This window comes from Ceratotherium simum, chromosome 26 (assembly GCF_057802395.1).
Source record: "Ceratotherium simum simum isolate JZ-2026a chromosome 26, ASM5780239v1, whole genome shotgun sequence".
NCBI lineage: Eukaryota > Metazoa > Chordata > Mammalia > Perissodactyla > Rhinocerotidae > Ceratotherium > Ceratotherium simum.
The window spans coordinates 6646212-6669554 of NC_141925.1; the positions used below are offsets into that span (position 1 = coordinate 6646212).

General features: G+C 43.0%; 1 protein-coding gene across 4 annotated transcripts in view; it reads left to right on the plus strand.

Moving 5' to 3' along the window:
- The window catches only part of RBFOX1 (RNA binding fox-1 homolog 1), a 354626-nt gene that overhangs the window by 211863 nt on the left and 119420 nt on the right, over positions 1 to 23343 (plus strand). For all 4 annotated transcript variants that reach the window (XM_087449192.1, XM_087449191.1, XM_014793462.2 and 1 more), the window contains one exon: positions 21145 to 21288. In XM_087449192.1, coding sequence (XP_087305318.1) covers positions 21145 to 21288 — 144 coding nt within the window. The remainder of the gene's footprint in view (positions 1 to 21144; positions 21289 to 23343) is intronic.

The following is a 23343-nucleotide window of genomic DNA, read 5'->3' on the forward strand; positions in this document are numbered from 1 at the left end:
AAGGTGAAATGACTTTGGAAGACATTTTCCAGAAGCATTTTCTTGAGCACCAGAGTGTCTTCAGAGAAGCTGCAGAGTTGAGCTGAAGGAGTGACCTGAGTGGACCAGTGGCCTGAGTGACCAGCAGGTCAATGCTAATTGATAATAATGCTTTTTATGGCAAAATTCGAACTGAACCTCCACTCCATTCTTAATATGCATGGCAGAAGCAGAGAGGAGAAATCCATAGTTCATGACCCTGTAAGATTTATGTCTCAGGCATTTCCAAGGCTCTATCTTTTTGTTTTGTTTTTGCATGACCTAGTCACCGCTCACATATTCTCTGACACATCCCCTCTGTCCTCTCACTAAGCAAATAAGATATTACAGGAGGGACAAGGTCTCTCCTTCTTTCCCTCTTTTTTTTTTGGAATTTTCCAATGTCTACAATCTTTTTTTTTTTTTTTATAATTTTTATTTATTTATTTTTCTCCCCAAAGCCCCAGTAGATAGTTGTATGGCATAGTTGCACATCCTTCTAGTTGCTGTGTGTGGGACGTGGCCTCAGCATGGCCGGAGAAGCGGTGCGTCGGTGCGCGCCCAGGATCCGAACCCGGGCCGCCAGCAGCGGAGCGCGTGCACTTAACCGCTAAGCCACGGGCCGGCCCTCCAATGTCTACAATCTTTAAAGAACATTATAAATCTTGCATAACAACTAAAAGTGAACATTAGACTTATAGGACTGTGAGGCACTGCTGAACACTGGTGTCCACTCAGAAGGGAAGGAAAAGCTTATGGCAAAAGTCCCAACTCAAACAAAGGTCTCCATGCGGTCAGTGCGTTAGGTTCGGGATGCACAGCTCATCTCAGAAGGTGCTGTTGGGTGTGGCCCAGAGGGAGCTGTGTCCTCAGCCCCGGCTGTAAGGGAAGTTCTCACCACAGGATGGAGTTGGCTGACTCAGTCCACATTTGGGCAATCACAGCCCAATCTTGGTGAATTCATGAGCCAAGGAGGCTGGTTCTGGAGGCCAAGAAGAGACAAGATTTCTGTTAGACGGTGGCATCCAACTTGAACTGTCTTCTAGGCTGTCAGCCTGGGAGGGCTTTTTGGAGAGTCCAGTTATGCTCAAAAGTCATCAGTGTGTGCCAGGCTCTGTGCTAGGCTCAGAGGATAGAGAATAGAAGACCCAGCTCCTGTTCTTTCAGAGCTCACGGTTTAGCTGGGATAATGAGCAAATTAACAGATAGTTTCAATTTAACACGGTGTAATCTAGAACAAGGCGAGGAGAAGCAACAGTGCCAGCCCTATAACCTCACAGGAATCTGTAGTCATCCCAGGGACAGTTTCTCATCAACTACCACCATCCAGGCACTCTACTAAATGCTTTCCATGCAGTATTTTATCCTCAAAGCAGTCCTGTATTTTATATACTCTTTTATAAAAGTCACTTTTTTGTTTTATTATAAAAAGTCCCTTTTACCGTGTTATCCCTGAGCACAGAGAGGTTAGCTAACACACTCATGGTTGCACAGCATCGGTAGAGAAAAGATCAGAACTAAGAAAATCAAGTGCTTGAGCTCAACCTTTTAATCATGAGGCATCCTAACATGTAGCTGGAGTAACCCAGATTTAGTCTCTCTGGATCTCAGTTTCCTCATCAGAAATATGGGGATGTTCACGGCAGAGCAACCCTAAAGGTGAGCAGCTGATTGAATGGCAATGAATTCAGATGAGTGATTCAGGCACCTTGAGCCGCCACCCTTTTCAAACAAGCACCCAGCACCTATAACTCACCAAGCCCCAGTTTGGAACCATTTTTACGGCTGCTGAGCTCGTATTTTGTTTCCCTGTCTTACACAAAGCCAAGTGCACAACATCAGACCTGTAATTTTGGCCCCATTATCACCATGTTCTAACCAGGCAAGCTTATTAGTTTGGACAATTAAGAAAATATAAGTTGAAAATAGTTGGTTATTAGGAAGGAAGGAGTAACATAAATTCAAGATGTGGGACAATTAGCATTTGCAGTAATAAAAATCAAGTCGAACACTAAGGAAATGAATATTATGTTTAGTATGTAGTATTTACATAGCATTTTGTATGTTTTAAATGCCTGATAATTGTTTTGGGCCATTTCTTTTGGTATAACTCTGATAAAGGACATTTGCCTTCCTGTGGGTAGTGTGAGGGGGGGTTAAGTAAGAGCCCATTAAATTATAATCCTAGTAACCTTCCCATCCTCTTACTCTCAACTCAGATTTAAGTAGAGAAAGAAAACACCCAGAAATCCTGCTAACGTAAGTCATTTCATCTCTCTCCTCTGTTAAAAGCTCTCTAGTGGCTCTCTCATTTCTCTCAGAGTAAAAGCCAAAATCCCATCAATGCAACTTGATATCCTCCATTAGATCCTGCAACAGAAAAAGGACACAAGTGGAAAAACTGGGGAAATTTGAATAAAATCTGTTGTTAATAATATACCAACGTTAACTTCTTAGTTTGGATAAATGCACGTGATTAGGTAAGGTGTTAACTTTAGGGGAAGCTGGGTGAAGGGTGTGTGGGAGCTCTCTGTACTATCTTTGTAATACTTCTGTAAATCTAAAATTATTTCAAAAATTAAAAAGGTTTTTTAAAAAAGCCAAAGTTCCTACAGCAGCCTACAAGGCCTTAGTTGACCTGTTCCTACCCCCTCAGTATATCTCTGATGTCATCTCCTATTCTCTTACCCTTGATCACTCAGCCTCACTCCTCCTCGTGTTCCCACCCCAGGACCTTTGCACTGGCTATCCCTGTGTCTCGACCATTCTTGCCTGAGCTATCCCCAGGGCTCAATCCTCTTTATCAAGTTTTGACTCCAGTGTCACCTTTTTTCAAAAAAAACCATTCGTTGAAATTTTCAAACCCTCCCCAGCACCCCCAATCCTCATGTTCAATATTTTGTCTCATGGTGCTTACACTTCGAACATATTCTGCAATGTTCTTATTTATTATGCTATTGTTTATCACTTTCCTCCCCCACGAGAAGAGGGATTCCTTGAGAAGAGGGATTTTTTTACCTACTTTCTCCACCATGCGTTTCTGGCACCTAGAATTGTACGTAGCACACGCTCAGTGCTTGATAAATATTTGTTGAACCTAAATATTAAATTCTAAACTAAAAGAGGAAAGTAACACTTGCTGATTGCTTTGATAACTAGGGCATTGGGCCAAGCACTTAAATACGTAGTTTTTTAGAATCCTCAGGACGTCCTAAAATTTAAGGATATGACCGCCATTTATGAGGCTCTGAGAAGTCTCAAGTTTGGCCCAAGGTCACGCAGATTTTCAGTCAAATCTCCGAGCCAGGATTCAACCCTGGATCTCCTGATCCTGCATCCAGTCCTGTTTCTTTTACAGCACACCGTCTGCCAAAATGGCTTGCTCTCCCTCCTTTCATTAAAACCACGGTGCTCGAGGACTGGAAATAGCATAACTCAGGGAGTCAGTCATTCACATAATTCAAACCTCTTTCTGGAGTGGCAGTACCATCTGAGATAAATATATAGAACATATCATTTCCCTCAAAGGTCACAGATAACCCTGGAATATTGTGGGTTTTTCATAAGTAATCTAATGTGAAACTTTTATCTTCTGTTTCCCCTTCATGGGGACATTTTTGTTTGCAGCTTTAACAATCTCTTCTGGATGAAAAATTTCATTCTCAAGAAGGCTACGTGACATCAGCGGGTGGGCACTGGCTTAGAAGTTCTAGGACCCACCCTACGAGCTTTGTAGACCTCCTCTTGAGCTTTAGTTTCCTCATCTATAAAATGGGCACCTCATCTATAATTTTAGCACCAACTTCATAGAGGTGTCATCAGGATAAGTGATATAATCAATGTACAGTGGTATGCACTGCTATTAAAATATTAGCATTTGCTATTATTGTTCAGATTTGCTGTAATTGTTTAAATGAAGCTGAAATGGGCATTAAGGTGTTTTTTTTTTCTAAAATGTTCTTAGCCTGAGATTACTAAGTAGTTTAATATCCATCAACTATTTCCATGATTTCGAGGGATTCCTCCCAAATGCCTCTGTTAACAACACATCATCATCATTATGACCATCATCAAACACCTATCATTTATTGAACGGTTATTAGGAGCCAGGCTCGATGCAACATTCTTAATAATATTATCTAACTTTGCTGTTTACTATAAGTCTGCAAAGCGAGTATTAAAAGGCAATTTTACAGCTGAGGGAACAGAGGTTAACTGCTTTGCTCAAAGTCATACAGAAGTCATGGGGCCAGGTCTGGAACCCAGGTATTTCTAAATCAAGAGCCCAGCCTTCGCTTGGCGCCGCATCATTGCCAAGGAGGGTTCTTAGAGCAACTGGCAAAATGACCCAAATACGACTCTTCCGGGGACTGGCTTTTCTAAGTCTTTGTCAGCATTGTCTTTAAACTGTGGCCCAGACATTACTTTTATTACAGTTGCCTGGCATGCTTGTTACAAACTCATATTGCTGGCTCCAACCAGTGATGTGTGGGTAAATGTTCAACAACCAGCTTGGGGCGGTGGGGGGACCGGTGGGGTTCAGGAGACTGGTTTCCCAATTCCCATGCTGTAAATACTCCCATCGTGGCCAATGCAAGCTACCAATGCCTTGTCACGGAATGCGGAGTTGGCTAAAGATGTGCAGAAGCCCACCACTATGAAGTATTTCCACCATTCAGGTACAAAAACCAGAAAAAAACCTCACTAACATGTAGATAATAGCAAAAAATTGGGAAGTGATGAGTTTTGAATACGTATCACCTTTTTATGTATTTTATTTAATTGTGGGTTTATGTCATATAATTGTTATTAAAGATTGTGTTTAACAACAGGTTCAAAATCCCTGACAAGTAAACAGTTGGCTCTCACAAATCCGTAGAAATAGGCTGCAACATACCTGGCTCCACCCCAGACTGACAAAATCAGCACTGAAAAGGCTGGAACCCTGGCATCTGCATTTCTAAACAGTTCCCCAGGCAATTCTGGTGCACACTCAAATTACTAAGCCAGTGCCATAAGACTTTTTTAGGGCATGTTTGATTTAAGTGTACGAAAATGACATATAATATGATAAGCATCTGAAAAATGTAGACGGGATTCATATTCCTAGCAAATGCTCGTGGGCAGTTATGCTAAATGAACTTCACTGTTACTCATCGTGAAAGAGTTTTTTAAAGAATTGAATAAAAATATTCCAAAGTTTTATTTCATTTTGCCGTTCAATAAGGTATGGTTGGTCTGTGTTAAAGAATAAGGCAGTAATCCTATTTCCTTGGAGCCGGCAGAGGAGGACGGTTCAGAGGCCTTTCCTGAAAGGTTTAGGCAAAGATAACAAAATGTCAGGAAAGCTGCAGGGGGCAGGGCTGAATGGAAAAGCAGGCTTGTAATCTCAAATTCAGTATAAAAGATCGAAGGCATCAAATAATCAGTCAGCAGTGGGCCTCCCCATCAGAATGTTCCATCTCCCTTGGAATTCAGCTTTGGGATTGTATTAGATGTATACATTATACATCTCTCTGTCTCCATATATATAAGCTCATAGAAAAAACCAGGCACATCTGAGGTCCATAAGGAAGTCTTGCCTGACTTCAGTAGAGAAACCATTTGAAATGTCACCTGCTGCCAACCCCTCGTCCCGTCTGCCTTAAAAATATGCAAGTCTCTTTTCTAGGTAGAGGTTTTAATTCAGGGAGAAAGCACGCTCCCCACATCACAAGCAGTCCAATAGCTGTGTGCAAAGCCTGATATCCAAGAGATCCAGTCCAAGGCTTGGGATTTGTCCTCTAAACAATGGTTTTGCATTTTGAAGGTGGATATGGGGGGTAAAGAATGACTTCCAAGAGCATGTCAACTGAGTGCTCACACAGGCCGGAAGTCATGGGAAACACCTTGCACGCATTACCCTTATAATCCTTCCTCTGTCTTGCGGTTCTTATCCAGTCACACTGAAGGGAGTCAGTCAATGCTCTTTGAATGAATGAATTCACAAGTCCCGATTTTAAAGCTGTGGGAGGTAAGATGTAGTGGGGCGAAGTAACTGGGTCAGATAACTGGGAACTGGAGGCTCCAATCCCATTTGGTTTCTTAGTCCAGACAAAAACTCACACCATTGCCTCCCTAGAGTATAAAACAGAGGCTGTTAAGATGTTCAAGTACGTCAGAGTCACCCATGAGAATTATTTAAATGGATTCATCTTGGGTCCGTCATGATGAATGGTTAGTTTTGAGGGGAGCCCAGAAATCTACATTTTCAGTAAGCTTCCCCAGGTGACTTAAACAAAGGACATCTGAAGTCTTTACCTGGAGATAGACAGACATAGTACATGCAGACCTCTCGACACCTCCAACGATAGGCAAACCTGTCTGCCTCTCAGACTGCAAAGCCTGCATTTTGCTAAGAGTGACCAAGAATGCCCCCCTTACCAAGATAGGGTTCCTCATCCCATCCACCTCGCCTACCCTCCCTGAGTCTCAGAGCCTTGAATTTTTAGATATGAGAGGTACCTACAAGGGCACCAAATTCGGAAACTTCATTTATTCAGGTGCGGTAATTTCATCCTGGAAACATGACAAGTGAGAAATTGACAAAAATTGGGCCTGAATCCAAGTCTTTTGTACTGAAAGACATCCATTGACTGAAAGTCTTCTGGTTGCCACATTGGTTTCAATATTTTCATCTGCTGTGTGAGCAAATCTCGCTTTTTAAGTAGAGTAACCCAGAAAAATGGAAATCATTGACTATAGATGCACAAAATCTTGAAATAGCCAAAGCACTTTCTGGTGCTTTCTGGAAAGCTTTCCGGAAAGCATAATCTCATCTGTTTCTTTCTGACCCAAGAGGAAGCTGGTATTGTCAGTCCTCTTTCACAAGTAAAGAAATGGAGACTCAGGGAAGGTGAATGACTTGCCCTAGGTCGTACAACATCGTGTCAACTAGCCAAATCTTATCATTCCAAGTCTCACTGTCTTAGAGTAGTGAATGGCATAATTAGATGAGAGATGACTCCAGGACTAGAGGATGTTTCTCTTTCTTCATTTTAAGAATTGAACTTTAGACCACCGAAAATTTGCTTGTGAGTTCTGCTAATGTACAACTGCCCAGTGTCTAGATGAGTAAGACTTTCTCCAAGAAGTTTTCAACATTCCCCTCTTGTTGAATTATAAATAAGTGTCCTTCAGTCCGAGAACTCACCCATTGTCTTGCAATTGTATGGTTCTTTATCTTTCTCCCCTACAGTGCTGGGAGATCCCAAGGACTGTGAGTATGTCTTAATCATCCTTTATCCCTCACATCTAGCAAATGTTTTGTATATAAGCAGGAGCTCTTTAAATGGTAGCCGAATAGAACAGTGTAGACCCAGAGTATTAGTTCCTTTAAGAACAAACATGGTAAACTATGGCCCGCAGTGTTTTTTTGTAAATAAAGTTTTATTGGAACACAGCCACGCTCATTGTTCATTTGCTTACATATTGCCTATGGCTGCTTTCATGTGCAACAGAGACAGTATGGCTCAGAGTCAAACAATTTACTATATGGCCCTTTAAGAAAATGTAGGCACTTCTATTTTCAGAGTGTATTTCTTAGTATTTCCATTTCCTAACGTATATTTGCAACCCTTCCCATCCATCACTGTAGGAAAAATGAGCCTACCGATGAACAGGATTTGGAACTCAGAAGTAACCTGAATCATGTCAGTTTACAGAAATCATGTACTTTATGAGATAGGATCTATGACTGTCAAATGCCTGTGAATAGACATATCGATGTTCACAAAGAATGATATCTCCACATGTCTTGATGTATACTGGAAAAACCCCAGGAGTCTAGAACAAAACCCTCAGAGTGCTTCTCTTTCTTCCAAGTGTTTATGCAAAGAAAGAAGTAATTAGTAAGGATTTGCTGAGATCAGTTCCATCTTAAATTCGTCACCAGTTTTCTGCAACCGAATTATGCTTTCAGCAGCTTTCTGAGGTCTGGAAAATTAGCATAATATATAGATTTGCCATTTGGTTAAATTAAATCTTGCATAATATGTTAGAGGAGAAAAATCTTTGAGCTGGGTGGGTTTGAGGATTCACTACAAAATATCAACATTTTTCCTTTTAAAATCAATGTTTAAGTTGGCCTTGATTTCTGAGTGGGACAGGAGATTAAAGAGAACCAGGGAGCTAAGGTGGAGGGAGGAGAAAGCTGGAGAGGGAGAGGGGTGCTGGCCAGAAGGGGAGGCTTCTCTCTCATTCAGGTGGATGCTCACTGAGCTATAGGACAAGAAGGCTTGTCTTAATGATGCCATCAAAGCAGGAGGTAGTGGCAGAGTTCTTGGGAGAACTTGATGTTCCTTAAATTAGTTGGGTGCAGGGATGTCATTAACATAGAGACTCCTGCCTGGTTCTTATCTGGGGATTTATAAAGGTGGAGGTTTGCTGGCATGGTCCGAAACAGGAGAATGGGGAAGGACTGTCATGGAGAATGCATTAGGGCACCCACCATCTCTTCTCTGTGGTTCCCTTGACTCTTGATAGAGCCTTCAGTTCAGAGGACAGGCAGGAGTACCAAGGCTGTCCAGAAAGCCCACTGCCGAAGGAAGGACCCCCACCTAAAAGGAGGGTCAGGAGCATTGAGCACTGACCTTGAAGACGTAAGACTCTTGGCAACAATGGAGGATGAGGGGGTGGCTGGTCACTGCCCCCAGTAATCCAAGCATACTGACACCTCAGGATTCCCCAGACCCACAGAAGGCCCCAGGGGCACAAGAACTCAGCAGAATGAGAGAGAAAGCTGAGAGAGGCACTTGCTTCTCACCACCTGGAAGCATCACCTTGCATCGGACGCCCTCTGCCTCCTTTGTCCTTTCTCCCAGCCCCCATCCCCGAAGGAGCAAGACCCAAGAGGGGAAAAAGGAAGAGGGTCCCAGAGGTGGACTTGCTCATGCTGATACTGCAAAGATCTGGAATGAGAGGGGTGAAGAGGCAGGAAATGCCCACTGCAGGTCCACCTGGACACAGATCTATAGCACTAGGAAGAGAGCTTGAATCCCATTGACTTTGGAAGCTTTAAAATGGACTGGCCTGAGTCTTTAATAGCTAATAATAGAAAGCTGTTGCATCTTCTTGTCATTAAGGGATTTGACTCAGGAAATTGTAATGCCTGGGCTCTCAACCATTCTGCCACACTGCCTGCCATGTACAGGCTGAGCATCCTGAAGAAGCCCTTAGCCCTGTGAACCTCAGTTCCCTTATCATAAAATGGGGACAAATAATAGAATTTTCCTCTCTGAGTCATCAGATGATGCAGTGAAATATAATGCATGCAAAGAGCTTAACAGAGTGTTATCATTCAACCAATGTTTATTAAATGACTACCGGGTGTCAGGCACTGTTCTAGATGTTGATCATCATCGTAATTATGGGCCAGGAAGGGCACTTACGTGGATTGACTCATTGGGGGTAGGTGGTAATAATATTCCTATTTTCTAGATGAAGGGAATGAGGCCCAGAGAGGTTAAGTAACTTGCTGAAAGTCACACAGCTAGGAAACAGTAGAGCTGGAATTCAAACCCAGGTGGTTTGGTTCCAGATATTTACCATTATTGTTCCTATTAGTAGTAAGAGTTATTTTCCACTCTTTATTCCTGGAACTAAAAGTCAAAACGTTGAACATGGAGAAGTAAAGAAAGAGCACTGTCTATAGTCTCATTACTCTGCCCTCTGATAAGCAGAGTATCCCCCATAAGCAACCCCTAATCCTGCCTGCTGTGTCCCCAGGGACTGATATACAGTAGGTGTTCAAGAAATATAGTGTGAATGATTGGATAAGAAAACGTCTGGTTTCAAGCCCAGTGACAGCCCTGTCTGTCTCCAGGACAAAGCACCTTTCCTTACTCCCAGGTGTTTGCAGGCTCTGCTTCAATGACACTGCCATGGACTGAATGTTTGTGTCCCCGAAAATTCTTATGTTAAAGCCCTAACCCCAATGTGAGGGTGTTTGGAGGTGAGGACTTTGAGAAGTAATTAGGGCTAGATGAGGTCATGAGGGCGGGGTCCTCGTGATGGGATTAGTGTCCTTATAAGAAGAAGAACTGAGAGACAGCATCCTCCCTCCATCATGCAAACACAGCAAGAAGGTGGCAAGCCAGGAGAGAGCCCTCACCAGGAAGCAAATCTGCCGACACCTTGATCTTGAACTTCCCAGCCTCCCAAACTGTGAGAAATAAATGTCTGTGGTTAAAGCCACCCAGTCTATGGTATTTTGTTCCAGCAGCGGAAGCTGACTAATACAGACACCTTGGCAGCCCATCTCCTTGACTGATGTATTAAACACTTGGCCCCATGCGTGCCCATCCTATATTACAAAGACTAAAATATAGCAAAAGAATTTAGAGTCAGCCCTTCTCTGTCCTCCAGCCCTTCTCCTTCCTGAGGAATTTCATCATCCCCGCAGAGCATTGAATTTATTCAAGTTGAGGGAAATGTGATGTATTTCTTAAATCTGTGTCACCTGGCTGTGGAATCAGCCCCGCCGAGCTAGGAAGGAGGCATTAACTACATCCAAAGCTGTGTGATTAACTTATTTGTTTGCCTACAGAGCTAAAATGAAAAAGCAGGAAGCTGAGAGAATCCGCACGAGCCCCGTTTTGAAGTAGGATTGTGAGAAAACCCGAGACGTGGGTTTTAATTCACATTCCCTGGGCTTACCATTATTATTATTTTTAATGGAAAATAACTTTGCACAATCTTGCTTCGCTTTAAATGGAGAATGTGCAATATTGTCTAACGCAGGGTAGGGGTTGATTTAGTATGCATGATTTTCTCACCCACCCACCCCCCTTTCTTTGGTTCTTTGTACACATTCAATATAGTTACATTTTTGCTTAGAACGTGTATATTTTCCCCCTGAACTTTTCTCGATTGCTTTTTTATCAGGTTTACAAATCAAATCAAATAGGTATATTGCCGTGCTCCGTGATATTATTTTCCCAGCTTATAGTACAATGTATTGAATTATGCCAGTCCATGCTCTGCTCCTGCTGTTCTTTCCAGATTGAGAGAGAGGGACTGTGGACCCTGTAAATTCACTTGGCGCCCGGCATTACTGGCTAAATCAAGACCGCTATTCAGGCTGGAAGAAGAGACAGAGTGAGTGTTCGTTACACAAATCAATTTGGTCCAAAGTACATCGCAGTGGGTACTCAACCATCGCTCACATAATATTGTCAACTTAATCAAATAATGCCTCGAAGACACCCACAAGCTTTTCTGCCGGAGAAATAACTTGATTGGTGGAGGAGGGAGAAGCAGCTGGCTATTCAAAAGTACACTTTTTATTTATCACCATTAAGAGCTTTGTGCATAGAGGGGAAGAAGGCTGTAGGAGAGGGAAGATGCTGAATATTTGATAGGCTGACTGGAGGGAAAATTGTGCTGCATTAGCCTCGTGTCTTGGGTGTTGGACTTTGGTAGCTTCATGGTAGAATTGGGGTTGCTCGTGGAGAAAGGAGCTGGACCCACAGAGGTTTCCTGGAATGATGCAATATGTATTTGCTGAGCACCTACTGTGTGCCGTAGTAAAGGGCTTCAAAACGCATCCAAAGTAGTGTTTGTCTTTGAGATGTTCGTATTCTAGTAGGATAGAGAGGTCAGTAAACTGATAATAAAAATCTGTGGTTAATGATAATTCAGAGGGGAACACAGGGCTCTAGCAGCTCAGAGGCGTCTGAAGCAGCCTGGTTTGGTTTGCTTTTGGTTGGTTGGTTGCAATGGGGCCCTATTCACAGAACTCATCTCTCTTGTTCCAGCCCAGACCTAGAGCACAACCAGGTAGGACTTCAATGACTCTTTCCTCCTCTGTACGAGTGCTGTGCAGGTGCCCATTAGGGCTGGGCTATCTTTAGATTTTCCAGAGCATCTTCACCTTGACCTTGAGAGGCCATTGAGGGCTGAAAAGAGTCCAGGATACGGAGTTAGATATCCTAGGGTCAATCCTGGGTCTGCCATCTCCTAGCTGTGTGACTTTGGACAGATCACTTAACCTCTCTGAGCCTTAGTTTTCTAAATTGTCATGGTGATTCCGTGGGAATCACCTAGCAAGATACCCGGCTCACAGTAGGACATCAGCACAGTTTTATTTTCAATTCTCTATTGCAGACCCTTTAGCCAGTTTCACCCTTTGCTCATAAATTACTAGTGGATGGTAGTATTCAGCATCCAAAATCTCAACTCAGGATAGGGGAAAGGCAAATGCCCTCTCAGAGTTGTAGTCCTTATCCAGGGGTGCGTGCATAGACCCGCATCACTGTATCTTCTGGGGAGTTTGTAAGTTTCCTGAAATTGTATGCAAAATTCAGGTGTTGTGTATTTTATCCCCCCAGGATGCAGGTCCACAGCTTTCAAAAAACCTTCCATGTGTCCATGTACACAGAAATAGGTTAAAAAACCTTTGTCTACAAGGTAGATAGAAATACTGCTGATAACGATAATAATTCACAGTAATAGTGATAGCAACAAATGTTGCAGCTGCCATTGGTAGAGCCGATTGCATTAGAAGCCCAGTCCTATACATGTGGTATATATTACCTTTAAATCTTACAATACCACGCAAGGAAGTTATTATTATCCCAAACTTGTTTTGTGTTTTAAAAATATTTTTATTTAAAGCCAAGGCGCAGAGAGCTGACTCCAAAATAATTATATTCCTCATTTCGAAACACCCTGTCATCATTGGCTCAGGGAGACTTTCTTTTTCATTTCCTACTTTCTTCCCTTTTAAACCCATTCTCCACTGCCATCCCCCCAAGACACTGTTGCTCGAAAGCAGTGTTGTCCAGTAGAACTTTCTGCAATGATGGAAACATTCTGTAGCTATGCTTTCTCATCAGGGAATGCTTTCTGTTGCTGTCATAACAAATTACCACAACCCTAGTGACGTAAACAACACAAATGTGTTACCTTGTAGTTCTAGTATCTGAAGTCTGGCCTGGGTCTCACCAGGCCAATATCAAGGTGTCTTCAGGATCACATTTCTTTCCATAGGCTCTGGGTAGCATCCCTTGTTTGCCTTTTCTGACTCCTAGAGGTCGCCCTCATTCTTTGCCTCATGGTCTGCTCCCGCCATCATCTAAGCCAGCAGCGGTGGGTTGAGTCCTTCTGAGGTCACATCACTCTAACACTGACTATTCTGCTTCCTTTTTACTTTCAAGGACCCTTGTGACTACAGTGGGCCCACTAGATGATCCAGCATCATCTCCCTATTTTAACGTCAGTTGATTAGCAACCTTAATTCCATCTACAACCTTAACTCCCCTGTGTCGTGTACAGTGACATATTCCCAGGTTCCAGGGATTAGGATAGTAATGTTTTTAAGAGACCATTATTCTGCCTACCACAGGTATCTGTTGAACACTTGAAATGGTGTGTGGCTGAGGAATTGAATTTTTAATTTGATTTGACTTTAATTTAAATGTAAACACTGATACTTGATTCAGTTATTAGAAAGCTTTGAGGTATGTTTTGAAAATCTTGGGTATTCAACTGTAAATTTTTCAAAGCCTAAATATAGATTCAAGCATTTCCAATGAAAATTTAGTGTCCAAATTGAGATGATGAGCCATGAGTACAAATTATACACAAGATTTCAGACTTAGTACAAAAAAAGTAAAATATCATTTACATTGATTGCATATTGAAATAATATTTTTGATAAATGTGGTTAAAATAAATATATTCTTAAAATGAATTCCACATGTTTCTTTTTACTTTTCTGAAAAGTGGCTTCTAGAAGTTTTAAAATTGCATATATGGCTCCTATTTTATTTTATTAAACAAGGCTGCTCTAATGTACTTGATCACCATCATCAAACTGTGTCTAGTGCTGTGTTGTGAGTACATGCATTTTTAATTTCCATCGTGTAGGGGAGGAAAAGTAATTTTCCCTCTACCATGCTAGGTTCTTGGCCAAGACCTCCTTATAACAAGAGAAAAACAAACAGAAGTTTACTAATGTGTATACAGGGGAGATACCCAGGAAAACTGAGTAACTCCTTGAAATGGCCCAAGCCACCACCTTAAATACCATCTTCAGCTAAAGATAAAGGAAGATGTTGGGGAGTGGAGGCCAGTTATGGGAGGTGACCAGGAAAAGCCCAGTAAACAAGGGTGAGGTGGTTATGCAGATTTAAGTCAGGGCTTCTCTATTGATGAGAGTTTCTAGAGATTTAGAGTCATCCTCGTCTTCCTGGTACAGAGAGGGAGACACCCTTACAAATAGAGATTTCCTTTACAAATGTAAATGTCTCTCACAAAAGGGTAAATTCTACTCTGTTTTCAGAGCTTCTCCTGTGTCTGCTGTTTCTCAAAAATAATCAGCTGAAAATAATCCTTATGCCAAAGAGGCATATTTTGAGATGGCATAATTTGCTACCCTGTATCAAATAGAATTTGGTTCAGTTCTTGTTTTATTTCTTTTCTTTTTTTTTTTTTTTGGTGAGGAAGATTAGCCCTGAGCTAACATCTGATTTCAATCCTCCTCTTTTTTGCTGAGAAAGATTGGCCCTGGGCTAACATCCATGCCCATCTTCCTCTACTTTATATGGGACGCCGCCACAGCATGGCTTGACAAGCAGTGCGTCAGTCTGCGCCCAGGATCTGAAACTGCGAACCCCAGGCTGCCGCAGCGGAGAATGTGCACTTAACCGCTGCGCCACTGGGCCGGCCCCTCTTGTTCTATTTCTTGTCATTGCCCTCTCCCCCCAACACACACTCAACACTGTGCTTCCAAGTCTCTCGTTTCTCTCTGAGTTCTGATTTCTGCTGACAGCTTCACCACATTTTACTCATCCATCTTTGTGATGCTCACCTACCTTGCCTCCAGCAACCTGGAACCACAGAAACTTTGTGATGGAAATCTTGTATCCTTGCTGGCAGCTGAGGGGACTGAGGCTCAGAAGGGTTTAAGGAGCTGGGCTAGTAAGCGATGGCTCTGGAGTTTAACCGAGAGACCTCCAACTACAACCACCCCTTCCTTGTGCTTCTACTCCTGGATGCCTGGTCATCCCCAGAAGATGGCACACAGGTGAACTCAGCAGTGCCTACGTAGGCTGGGAGAGAGGAACCTGTGGGGCGGGGCCAGATTCCAAAAGGCGCATACTTTTACACAACTATGCGTATTCTCTCCAACAGTCATCCCTGGATTGGTCGATATCAAAATCCAATTTCACCAGGATTAGCCTTGGGTTGCTCAGAGCTATTCATTGAATTAGGAACGATTATAGCAGAGGGAGCCCCATGGTTCTTTATTAAGGTCTTTGCGGAAACACTAAGTGATCTTCAGGAGATTAAAGTGCTGGTGGTGTTTTCTTAACATTTATAACCTGCGCCGATATCTGGGGAGTTTATTAGGAAAAATTCTGCAGCACACATCCCGCCTCCTCCTGTTAGGGCCTTCGAACTGGGCCAGAGCAGAGGCTGGGTTTGCCATCATAAAGAGCTTATTTGGGAACCTCTGCCAAGTGCTGCCTGGAAACCCACCTCTTGAGGTTAATGGACTTGCCATCCATGTAGGGTCCTGCAACCTTTCCTGCGTGATGGAGAAGCTGCATCTCAGAGTCGTCCGCATCCCCAGGCCTGAGAAATAGAGAACAAAGGCTGATGGTTATTGATACTGTTAATAATAATGGTGATAACTATAATGCCCTCTGTTTACGCAAGGGACTTAACTGTCACAAGACTTTGATATCATTACCCACTCTAAAGGGTCCAGGACCCATAAATACTTATCATGTTATACATATGCAAACGAAGACCCAGAGGCTTGAAGTTAGCATTCCTGCAGCTCACTCATAGCAAAGCCAGGCCTATTCATTTATGCCACAGATATTTACTGAGAACTTAACATGAGCTCTAGGTCAGTGGTTTCAGTTGGTGCAATTTTGCCTCCCAGGAGAGATTTGAACCCCAGAAGATATTTTTAGTTGTCCCAACTCAGGGGTAGGCCCCTGGCATCTAGTGGATAATGCCAGGGATGCTGCTGAACATCCTGCAATGCACAGGGCAGCCCCCACAGCAAAGGATTAACCAGCCCCAAATGTCAACAGTTCTGTTGTTGAGAAACTCTCCTCCACATGGTGAGAATAAAATAGTGAATACACGCTCCACAGTCTCTACTCCCATGGGCTTTACATGCTGGTGCAGAAGACAGACACTATACAAATTAACAGAAGCACACAATGTAAAGATAAGAAGTGATACGTGCTATGAAAAAAATCAACAGGCGTGGAGAGAGGAGATGCTGAGGCAGCTGTTTTAGATAATGGGGCCAGTGAAGACTTCTCTGATGGGTGATGTCGGGGCAAAGGCCTGATCTCTGACTTTCTGATCTCCCAAACATGGTTGTAAGGTGCGTTTCCAATTCAGCTGGGTCCCACTTTAGAGCCAAAATGACTTTTAAAAAATCAGACACGGGGAAAACGAGAGTCCTTCTTTCCCTGAGTAATTCCGATTAAGCCTGGGAGGCACCAGCCTTGGGGAATGTATCTACAGACCAGGGAGGCACTGCTTTTGGGAATACTCACTCTGGATGTTTAGTCCCATGAGCAAGTTTCTTAACTTTTCACGTTATTTTATTTCTGTCCTTAGAAATTTCACTCTCTGCCTTTGCTATCAGCATCAACGAACCTCTCAGAGATGCTGTGACTGTGTATCCATCTCTGTGAGGTACAGTGCTAGGGTCAGGGAATCTGCGGACAGGTCCGTGTCCTTAGAGTGTTGGTGGTCTTTCAGGAGGCTGGTGGAGTGCTTCCGGGGGCAGGTCCAGAAAGGTGCTCCACAAGCCTGGACTGGCTAAGGAAAGACTCAAGTCTCCTCTCCATTTCGGGAACTCATTAAAGCGACCAGTGTGATAGACGGGAGCCTGGGGCAGCTCTGGCAGGGACGTTCTTCCTTCCTCTGGACCTGGTTTGAAGCCAACCCTCTGGAGAGCCTCCTGCCGCCTGAAGTGGTAGAAAATGCATCCACTCCTTGAAAACAGCTCCTCATTCTACAAGCACTTCAGGCTGGTTGGTTTAGGAGGGGACTGTGGTGGGTTGAATGGTGGCCTCCAAATATATGTCCATGTCCTGACCTTCGTAAACCTGTGAATGTGACCTTATTTGGAAAAAAGGGTCTTTGCATATGTAATTAAGTTAAGGATCTCAAGACGAGGTCATCCTGGGTTTAGGGTGAGCTCTACATCCAATGCCTAATGTCCTTATAAGAAGAAAAAGGCAGAGGGAGATTTGAGTCCCAGACACACAGAGGGAAGAAGCCCATATGAAGACAGAGACAGAGCTTAGAGTGATGCAGCTCCGAGCCAGGGGCCACCAGAAGTAGGAAGAGGAAAGGAAGGATCCTGCCCTAGAGCCTCCGGAGGGAACGCGGCCCCGAGGACACCTTCATTGTGATTTCTGGCCCCCACAACTGGGAGAGAATAAATTTCTGTTGCTTTCAGCCACCAAGTTTGTGGTGACTTTCTAGGTGACGAATACAGGGACATAAAACACAGGCTTGTTCTGAATATGTTTTCCCTGAAAAGTCCCAGAAAAAGGGAAAGAGACAGCTCGCACCCCATTATACTCACTATTAAGTCAGTAAGGCTCGCTCCTGTAGGTCTAATTCCTAACGTGCCCGAGGCTCCATGGTGGCTGTTTTGTCATCTCCTATGGCATTTGGTCCTCACCACAATCTCGTCCACTGTGTTACATCACATCGTATGCTCAGTCTGAAAGATTTCTTTCTTTATTTCTCTCTCAACCTCTCCGTCCTGACATTTCTCCTTCCGTTTCCTTTCCATTCACCCACGATGTCTGAAGCATTTCTGGTTTATTTTTTGTTTTACGTGTTATCTTTAAAAATTACTTTTAACTCACAGGTATTCCGACATAACAATTTGTGGGTATTTGTATATATGCGCACGCTACAAAACAATTAATTGGGCGTTGTATGTTTTTTTTTTTTTTTAAAGATTTTATTTATTTTATTTTTTCCCCCAAAGCCCCAGTGGATAGTTGTATGTCGTAGCTGCACATCCTTCTAGTTGCTGTATGCGGGACTCGGCCTCAGGATGAACGGAGAAGTGGTGCCTCGATGCACACCCGGGATCCGAACCCGGGCCACCAGCATCGCAGCGCGCGCACTTAACCACCAAGCCACAGGGCCGGCCCAAGCGTTGTATGTTTTTATCAAAGGAAACAACGCAAAGATTTCTCCAAAGTCCTGTTTGACTAAAGATGATTAATTTTAATTTTCACATGAGCGGCATAATGCTATTAATCATCTAATATGTTTAATCATAATCTCTGTAATTCCTAATTAGGTTTATTAAGCTGAAACATCCAGCAGTTATGCACAAATCCAAATCTAAGTTTCCTTCTTCGGGATGAGAAGGAGCTCATTGTAATTTGCATTTGAACAGCAACTTCTAACAGTAGAGGAAAAACCCACTGTATGCTTGGAGTCTCAGCTGCTGCTTCTGCAAACTTAGAGTCTTGTGCTAGAGCACTAAGAAAAGACAGTCCTGTGATTCAAGGTCATTTCCGTCTCGTAGATGTGTAACCAAACCTCAGATTACCAGCAGAGAAAACACAGTCTCTGCTTTGTTTGGGTCTCAGGATTATAGTATTGTTCTTCAACTATCACTTGAAGGTGGCAAAGCTGATGGTTCACTCCTTCGTTCTTTAGTTTGTTCATAGACTTGTAATCCATTCACTCATTCGGTCAGTGAGTCAGCCAGCCATTAAACAGGCATTTATCATTTGTCCACCATGGCTCAGGCTCTGTGTCATATGCTGGTCATGGCACATCCTGCTATGATCCTTAAGTGTCTCCTCAGAGCTTTTAGGGTGAAATTTATACTCTTGCTCTGCACACAGGGCCCTTCATGATCCAACCTCCTGCCTGTCTCTGCCGTGTGCTCTCCTGCCCTTCCTTCACACGTGCCCCCTCCGACCAGTGACACTAAGGTCCACATATACTCCCCTGAATCCGGAACATTGCTTCTCCTCTCCGCGTCTTTGCACACGGTCTCCCCTCTGCTGGTGCAGCGTCAGCCCCCTTCACCCCTTCTCTTAGGCGTCTCCCACTTAAAATTTAACCTCCAGAATCGACAAGCCTCCAGCTGTGTGGTGTATCCCTGATTTAAGTTCACTCAGCCCTTTGTGATTCACTCTCATCCCAGCACTTAACAGTCTGTATTACAATTGTCTTTTTCGACCTCTTTCTCTTCCTTTAAACTGGGAACTGAATGTGATTTGGGGGACTGACTTCTATGTTCCGTATATGGCGGTTGCTCAGTAAAGATGTGTTTAATAAACAAATGAGAAGCTTTCCTTTATGTTTCCTGAGAGAGGCTTTTCATACCTCTCTTTTGACATTTTTTTAAATCACCCTCACTCTGAAAAATTCATTACCTTCCATTTAATGACTATATACCATGTGCCAAGACCTCTGTCAAGGTGAACATATATTATTGCATTCAATCTTCACAGAGCCCTATAAGATATGCACGCTTCTTATTGCTAATTTTCCAGGTTAGAAAACTATCATCCTCCTCTTTCCCATCACTCCAACAGCATAGACAAAATGACCAAGTGCACTGTACATTGTTATCATGACATTGCACCTGAAAGACGAAGAAGTAAGGCTTTGATACCAAACCAGCTTGGAGGAGTAATGTGCCAGCCGCTGGGAAGTCTTGACTTCAAAATGCAATTCAGGGTGTGTTAGGAAGGAGAATGCAAATGACATCTGCCAATAAGTACAAGGGCTGACAAGAAAGTCACTAATGATGCCTATGTTATTTTGGCTTTTTATATATTTCACTTTGTAAAATTGTCTTCTTCTTTATGTTGTTACTATTTTATACCTGGCTGCCTGCATTGATAGTTTTGTCCCAATTATGTCCTTCTAAGTTGCTTATAAGTAGGTGAGGACAATTCCATGCTCATAAATTCGATGGGCTTCCTCACTGGTTTTCTATCATGGTTTCAGAGACTCTGGTATCTGATGGGGATGGCATCTACTGCCACCTAGAGGCAGTCCATGCTAATTGCAGAGAAAGTATCTAGACGAAGTGTTTCTGAAAAGTTATAATTCTAGAACTGAGAGCACGAGAATGGCTATAATGATGCCAAATGTTACTGTGAATTTTCTCCTAGTTTGTGCCTATATATGGGTGTCAATGTGATATCATGTTATCCAGGCTTTTATTTGGGGGGCGGGGGGGGCACTGGGAGGCAGAGTAATGAGTTATGCTAATAATGTAACATTATCTACACCAACATAGCCCCGTCGAACTTTCTGCAGCGATGGAGATGTTCTGTATCTGCATTGTCCCACATGGAAGCCACTACCCACGTGTGGCTCTTGAGCACTTGAAATGTGGCTGGTGCAAACGAGGAACTGAGTTTTATGTTTCATTTAATTTTAATTCATTTACATTTAAATAGCCACATGGGGTCAATTGTATGGGACGGCACAGGTTTAGACATGAAAGGAAGAAAAGTTCAAACCATAAAAAAATTTAAGTCAATCAGATGGTTACTTGGATTGCAGAACACCAAACAGCCTTTTCAAATATTTTACTATATTTACTAATATTTTATCAGCACAGTCTCAACATTGTGTACGCGTATCTGAAGATTTTTAACTGCTTCCATTAAGGGATACATTCTCTCCTCCCTTTAATGAGCTTCATCCCTTCTCAATGAAGTTTTCTCCGATTACCTGTTAAAACTCCCCACCCTCCCAGCATCAACTAACCCCTTCCCTTGCTTTATTTTTCTCTGTATGCTTATCTCCTTCTGCCGGCTCTATATTTATTTATTAATGAGTTTATGTCTATCTTCTCCCAGCGAGAATTATCCTCCATGAGGGAAGGAATCTTCGACTGCTTTGCTCACTGCTGAATCCTAGTTCCATGATGGACACTCAGTGGATGTTCAATAAATACTTCTTGAGTGAATGAATGACTCAGCACTTCCTTCCCTGTCCTTATTCCTTTGTTCTGGCATTTTCCTACCATCTAGAGGAGGCTAAAGCACTTTGAAAAGAGCCTTCGGGTCCACTCAAAGCCTTTTTGCTTTGCTCTTGTTCTTTTAGCAGACAGATGACGCAGCCCCAACGGATGGCCAGCCCCAGACACAACCTTCTGAAAACACGGAAAACAAGTCCCAGCCCAAGAGGCTGCACGTCTCCAACATCCCCTTCAGGTTCCGGGATCCGGACCTCCGACAAATGTTTGGCGTAAGTACGGCCTTTCTCCTCTGCAGTGCCCGCTCTGGGGTCCTAGACTCCTTCCCTCCTCATGGAAGTTCTTGGTATTTATATACGAAGGTGAGATATTTACACAGGGGGGAAAAAAGGCCTTTTAGGTCCTAATCTTTGGGTATATTGTAGCTAGGATCTCTCTATGATTTTAGTATAAATTTCTTTGCATTCACCATGTTTCCACTTTGCCAAATGGTCTTCTTCTAATTAGTAACTTGAATGTCAAACGAAAAATGAACTCCCAGATCACACACTATTGAAACAAACCCATTGATGACCCCAAATCGAGTGGCCTGGGACCCCATGTCAGGGCTAAAATAAGCATCATGAGTCACCTTGGTTCTTCTCTCTATTGCAGTTGCCAAATTATCATGACGTATTCCTGCATACCTTACTCTTTCCCAGGCACTGTGCGTTTAGATTTCCGGTGCAGCTGTAGAGAATAATTAGTTCTGCATAAAGCTTCGTTAAAAAGCAAAACAAAAAACCTAGAGATTTCTAAGTCTGACTTGCATCCTGCAGTATATGTTCTCCAACGATCAGTGACGAGGATTCAGAGGTTCTTACTGTGATGTTATATGCCACAAATGACAGCCTTGCCCAGGCACCACAGCCAAACGCAGAGTGAGCCAGAAGCCACTACCAACCCAGAGAAAATAAATGACAGGGTTGCTTCCTCATGGAACATCATGACCCTGATTCTTTTGCTGGACGATATCTGCACTAGCCACCTTGGGAAGGGATGAGTTTGCCATTTCTTTGGGCTCAGGTCCACCAAAGGACGAAGCTATGACCAGGCGTGGATATCACTCATACCTGCAAATGCAGCCTATTTGTCCATGACATCTCAGCATTGATGAGAAGTATCTGTGGATTCACTGGAAAGAACTACATCCTTAACATTTGACTTAGAGTAAAGGTTGGCTGCTTAGAGACACTTCTAAGAGTTTGTGGATGGATGCAAATATTGCAAAAGGAATAAGAAGAGGCGCAACTTAAATGCCTAGTTCTGGGGAAGATGAACTCATCCTCCATATGAAAAGGGGAGCTCTGGCTCATCACTCTGCAATTCTGGGGTTAGCTTGCTCCATTTATTTATTTAACCTGCATGATGTTTATCAAGTATGCATCTGACACAGAGGCAGAACAAGCGTCCTAATATTTAAGATACCCAGACTCCAATCCTGACATTTCAGAGGAAAAGGTCAGCTTCTGCACTTTTATCTCTCTCATTTGGTAATAACCTTGAGTTGAGCTCTCTAACTCTTGCAGAGCAGAGATACCCTCGGGCACTTTCAGGTCAAAGATGACTTTGAAAAGTGCAGAGCATTCAAAGTGAAAGTCGAGGTTAAGTGTCTGTAAAGCAGGGAGACCAGGTTTGAATGATGGGCAGCCAGAGGAATTAGATTCCTTTGCCACATCAGGTTAGGAAGATGTCTTGCTCTTCAGTCTATCTTTACTCATCAAGTGTCACTGGGATGCTGGCTTTGAATTTGGTCCTCTTAATTGACCATCCTGGTGCTCTTCTGTGGTGTCACTCACTAGAGCACACCCCAATTCCCACTGCTGAGGTTACTCTTCCCAACCTGGTCTTCTCGGTTATCTTGCAAGTTACCGGAGGGCTACACTGCTAAGTCGGAGAGGTATTCAAAATATTCACAGCTAGAACTCCCAAAGAAGGGATCTTGCTTGCATGAATATCTGAGGCTCTCTATTCTTATAAGGGTAGGAAAGGTGAGGCAAGGCAAAGTCTTGCCAAAAGATGGATCATACTACAGGTTGTCAAACCTTGATCAAAATCTCCTGGTTTTGGAGCCACTTTTTGTAAAACTCAAAATTTTCAAGCAACTGACAACACGTCAATTTGACAAGATGATAGACACTAAGTGTATCTTATACACTTATACACTAACTGTATAGATACACTTAGTGTCTATCAATTAAGAAAATGCAGCATGCATTCAGGAATACTGAAATTAATTTTGTTCATCACAAACAGCGTCTGTGTCTATTTAGAAAAGCATGCAAGGT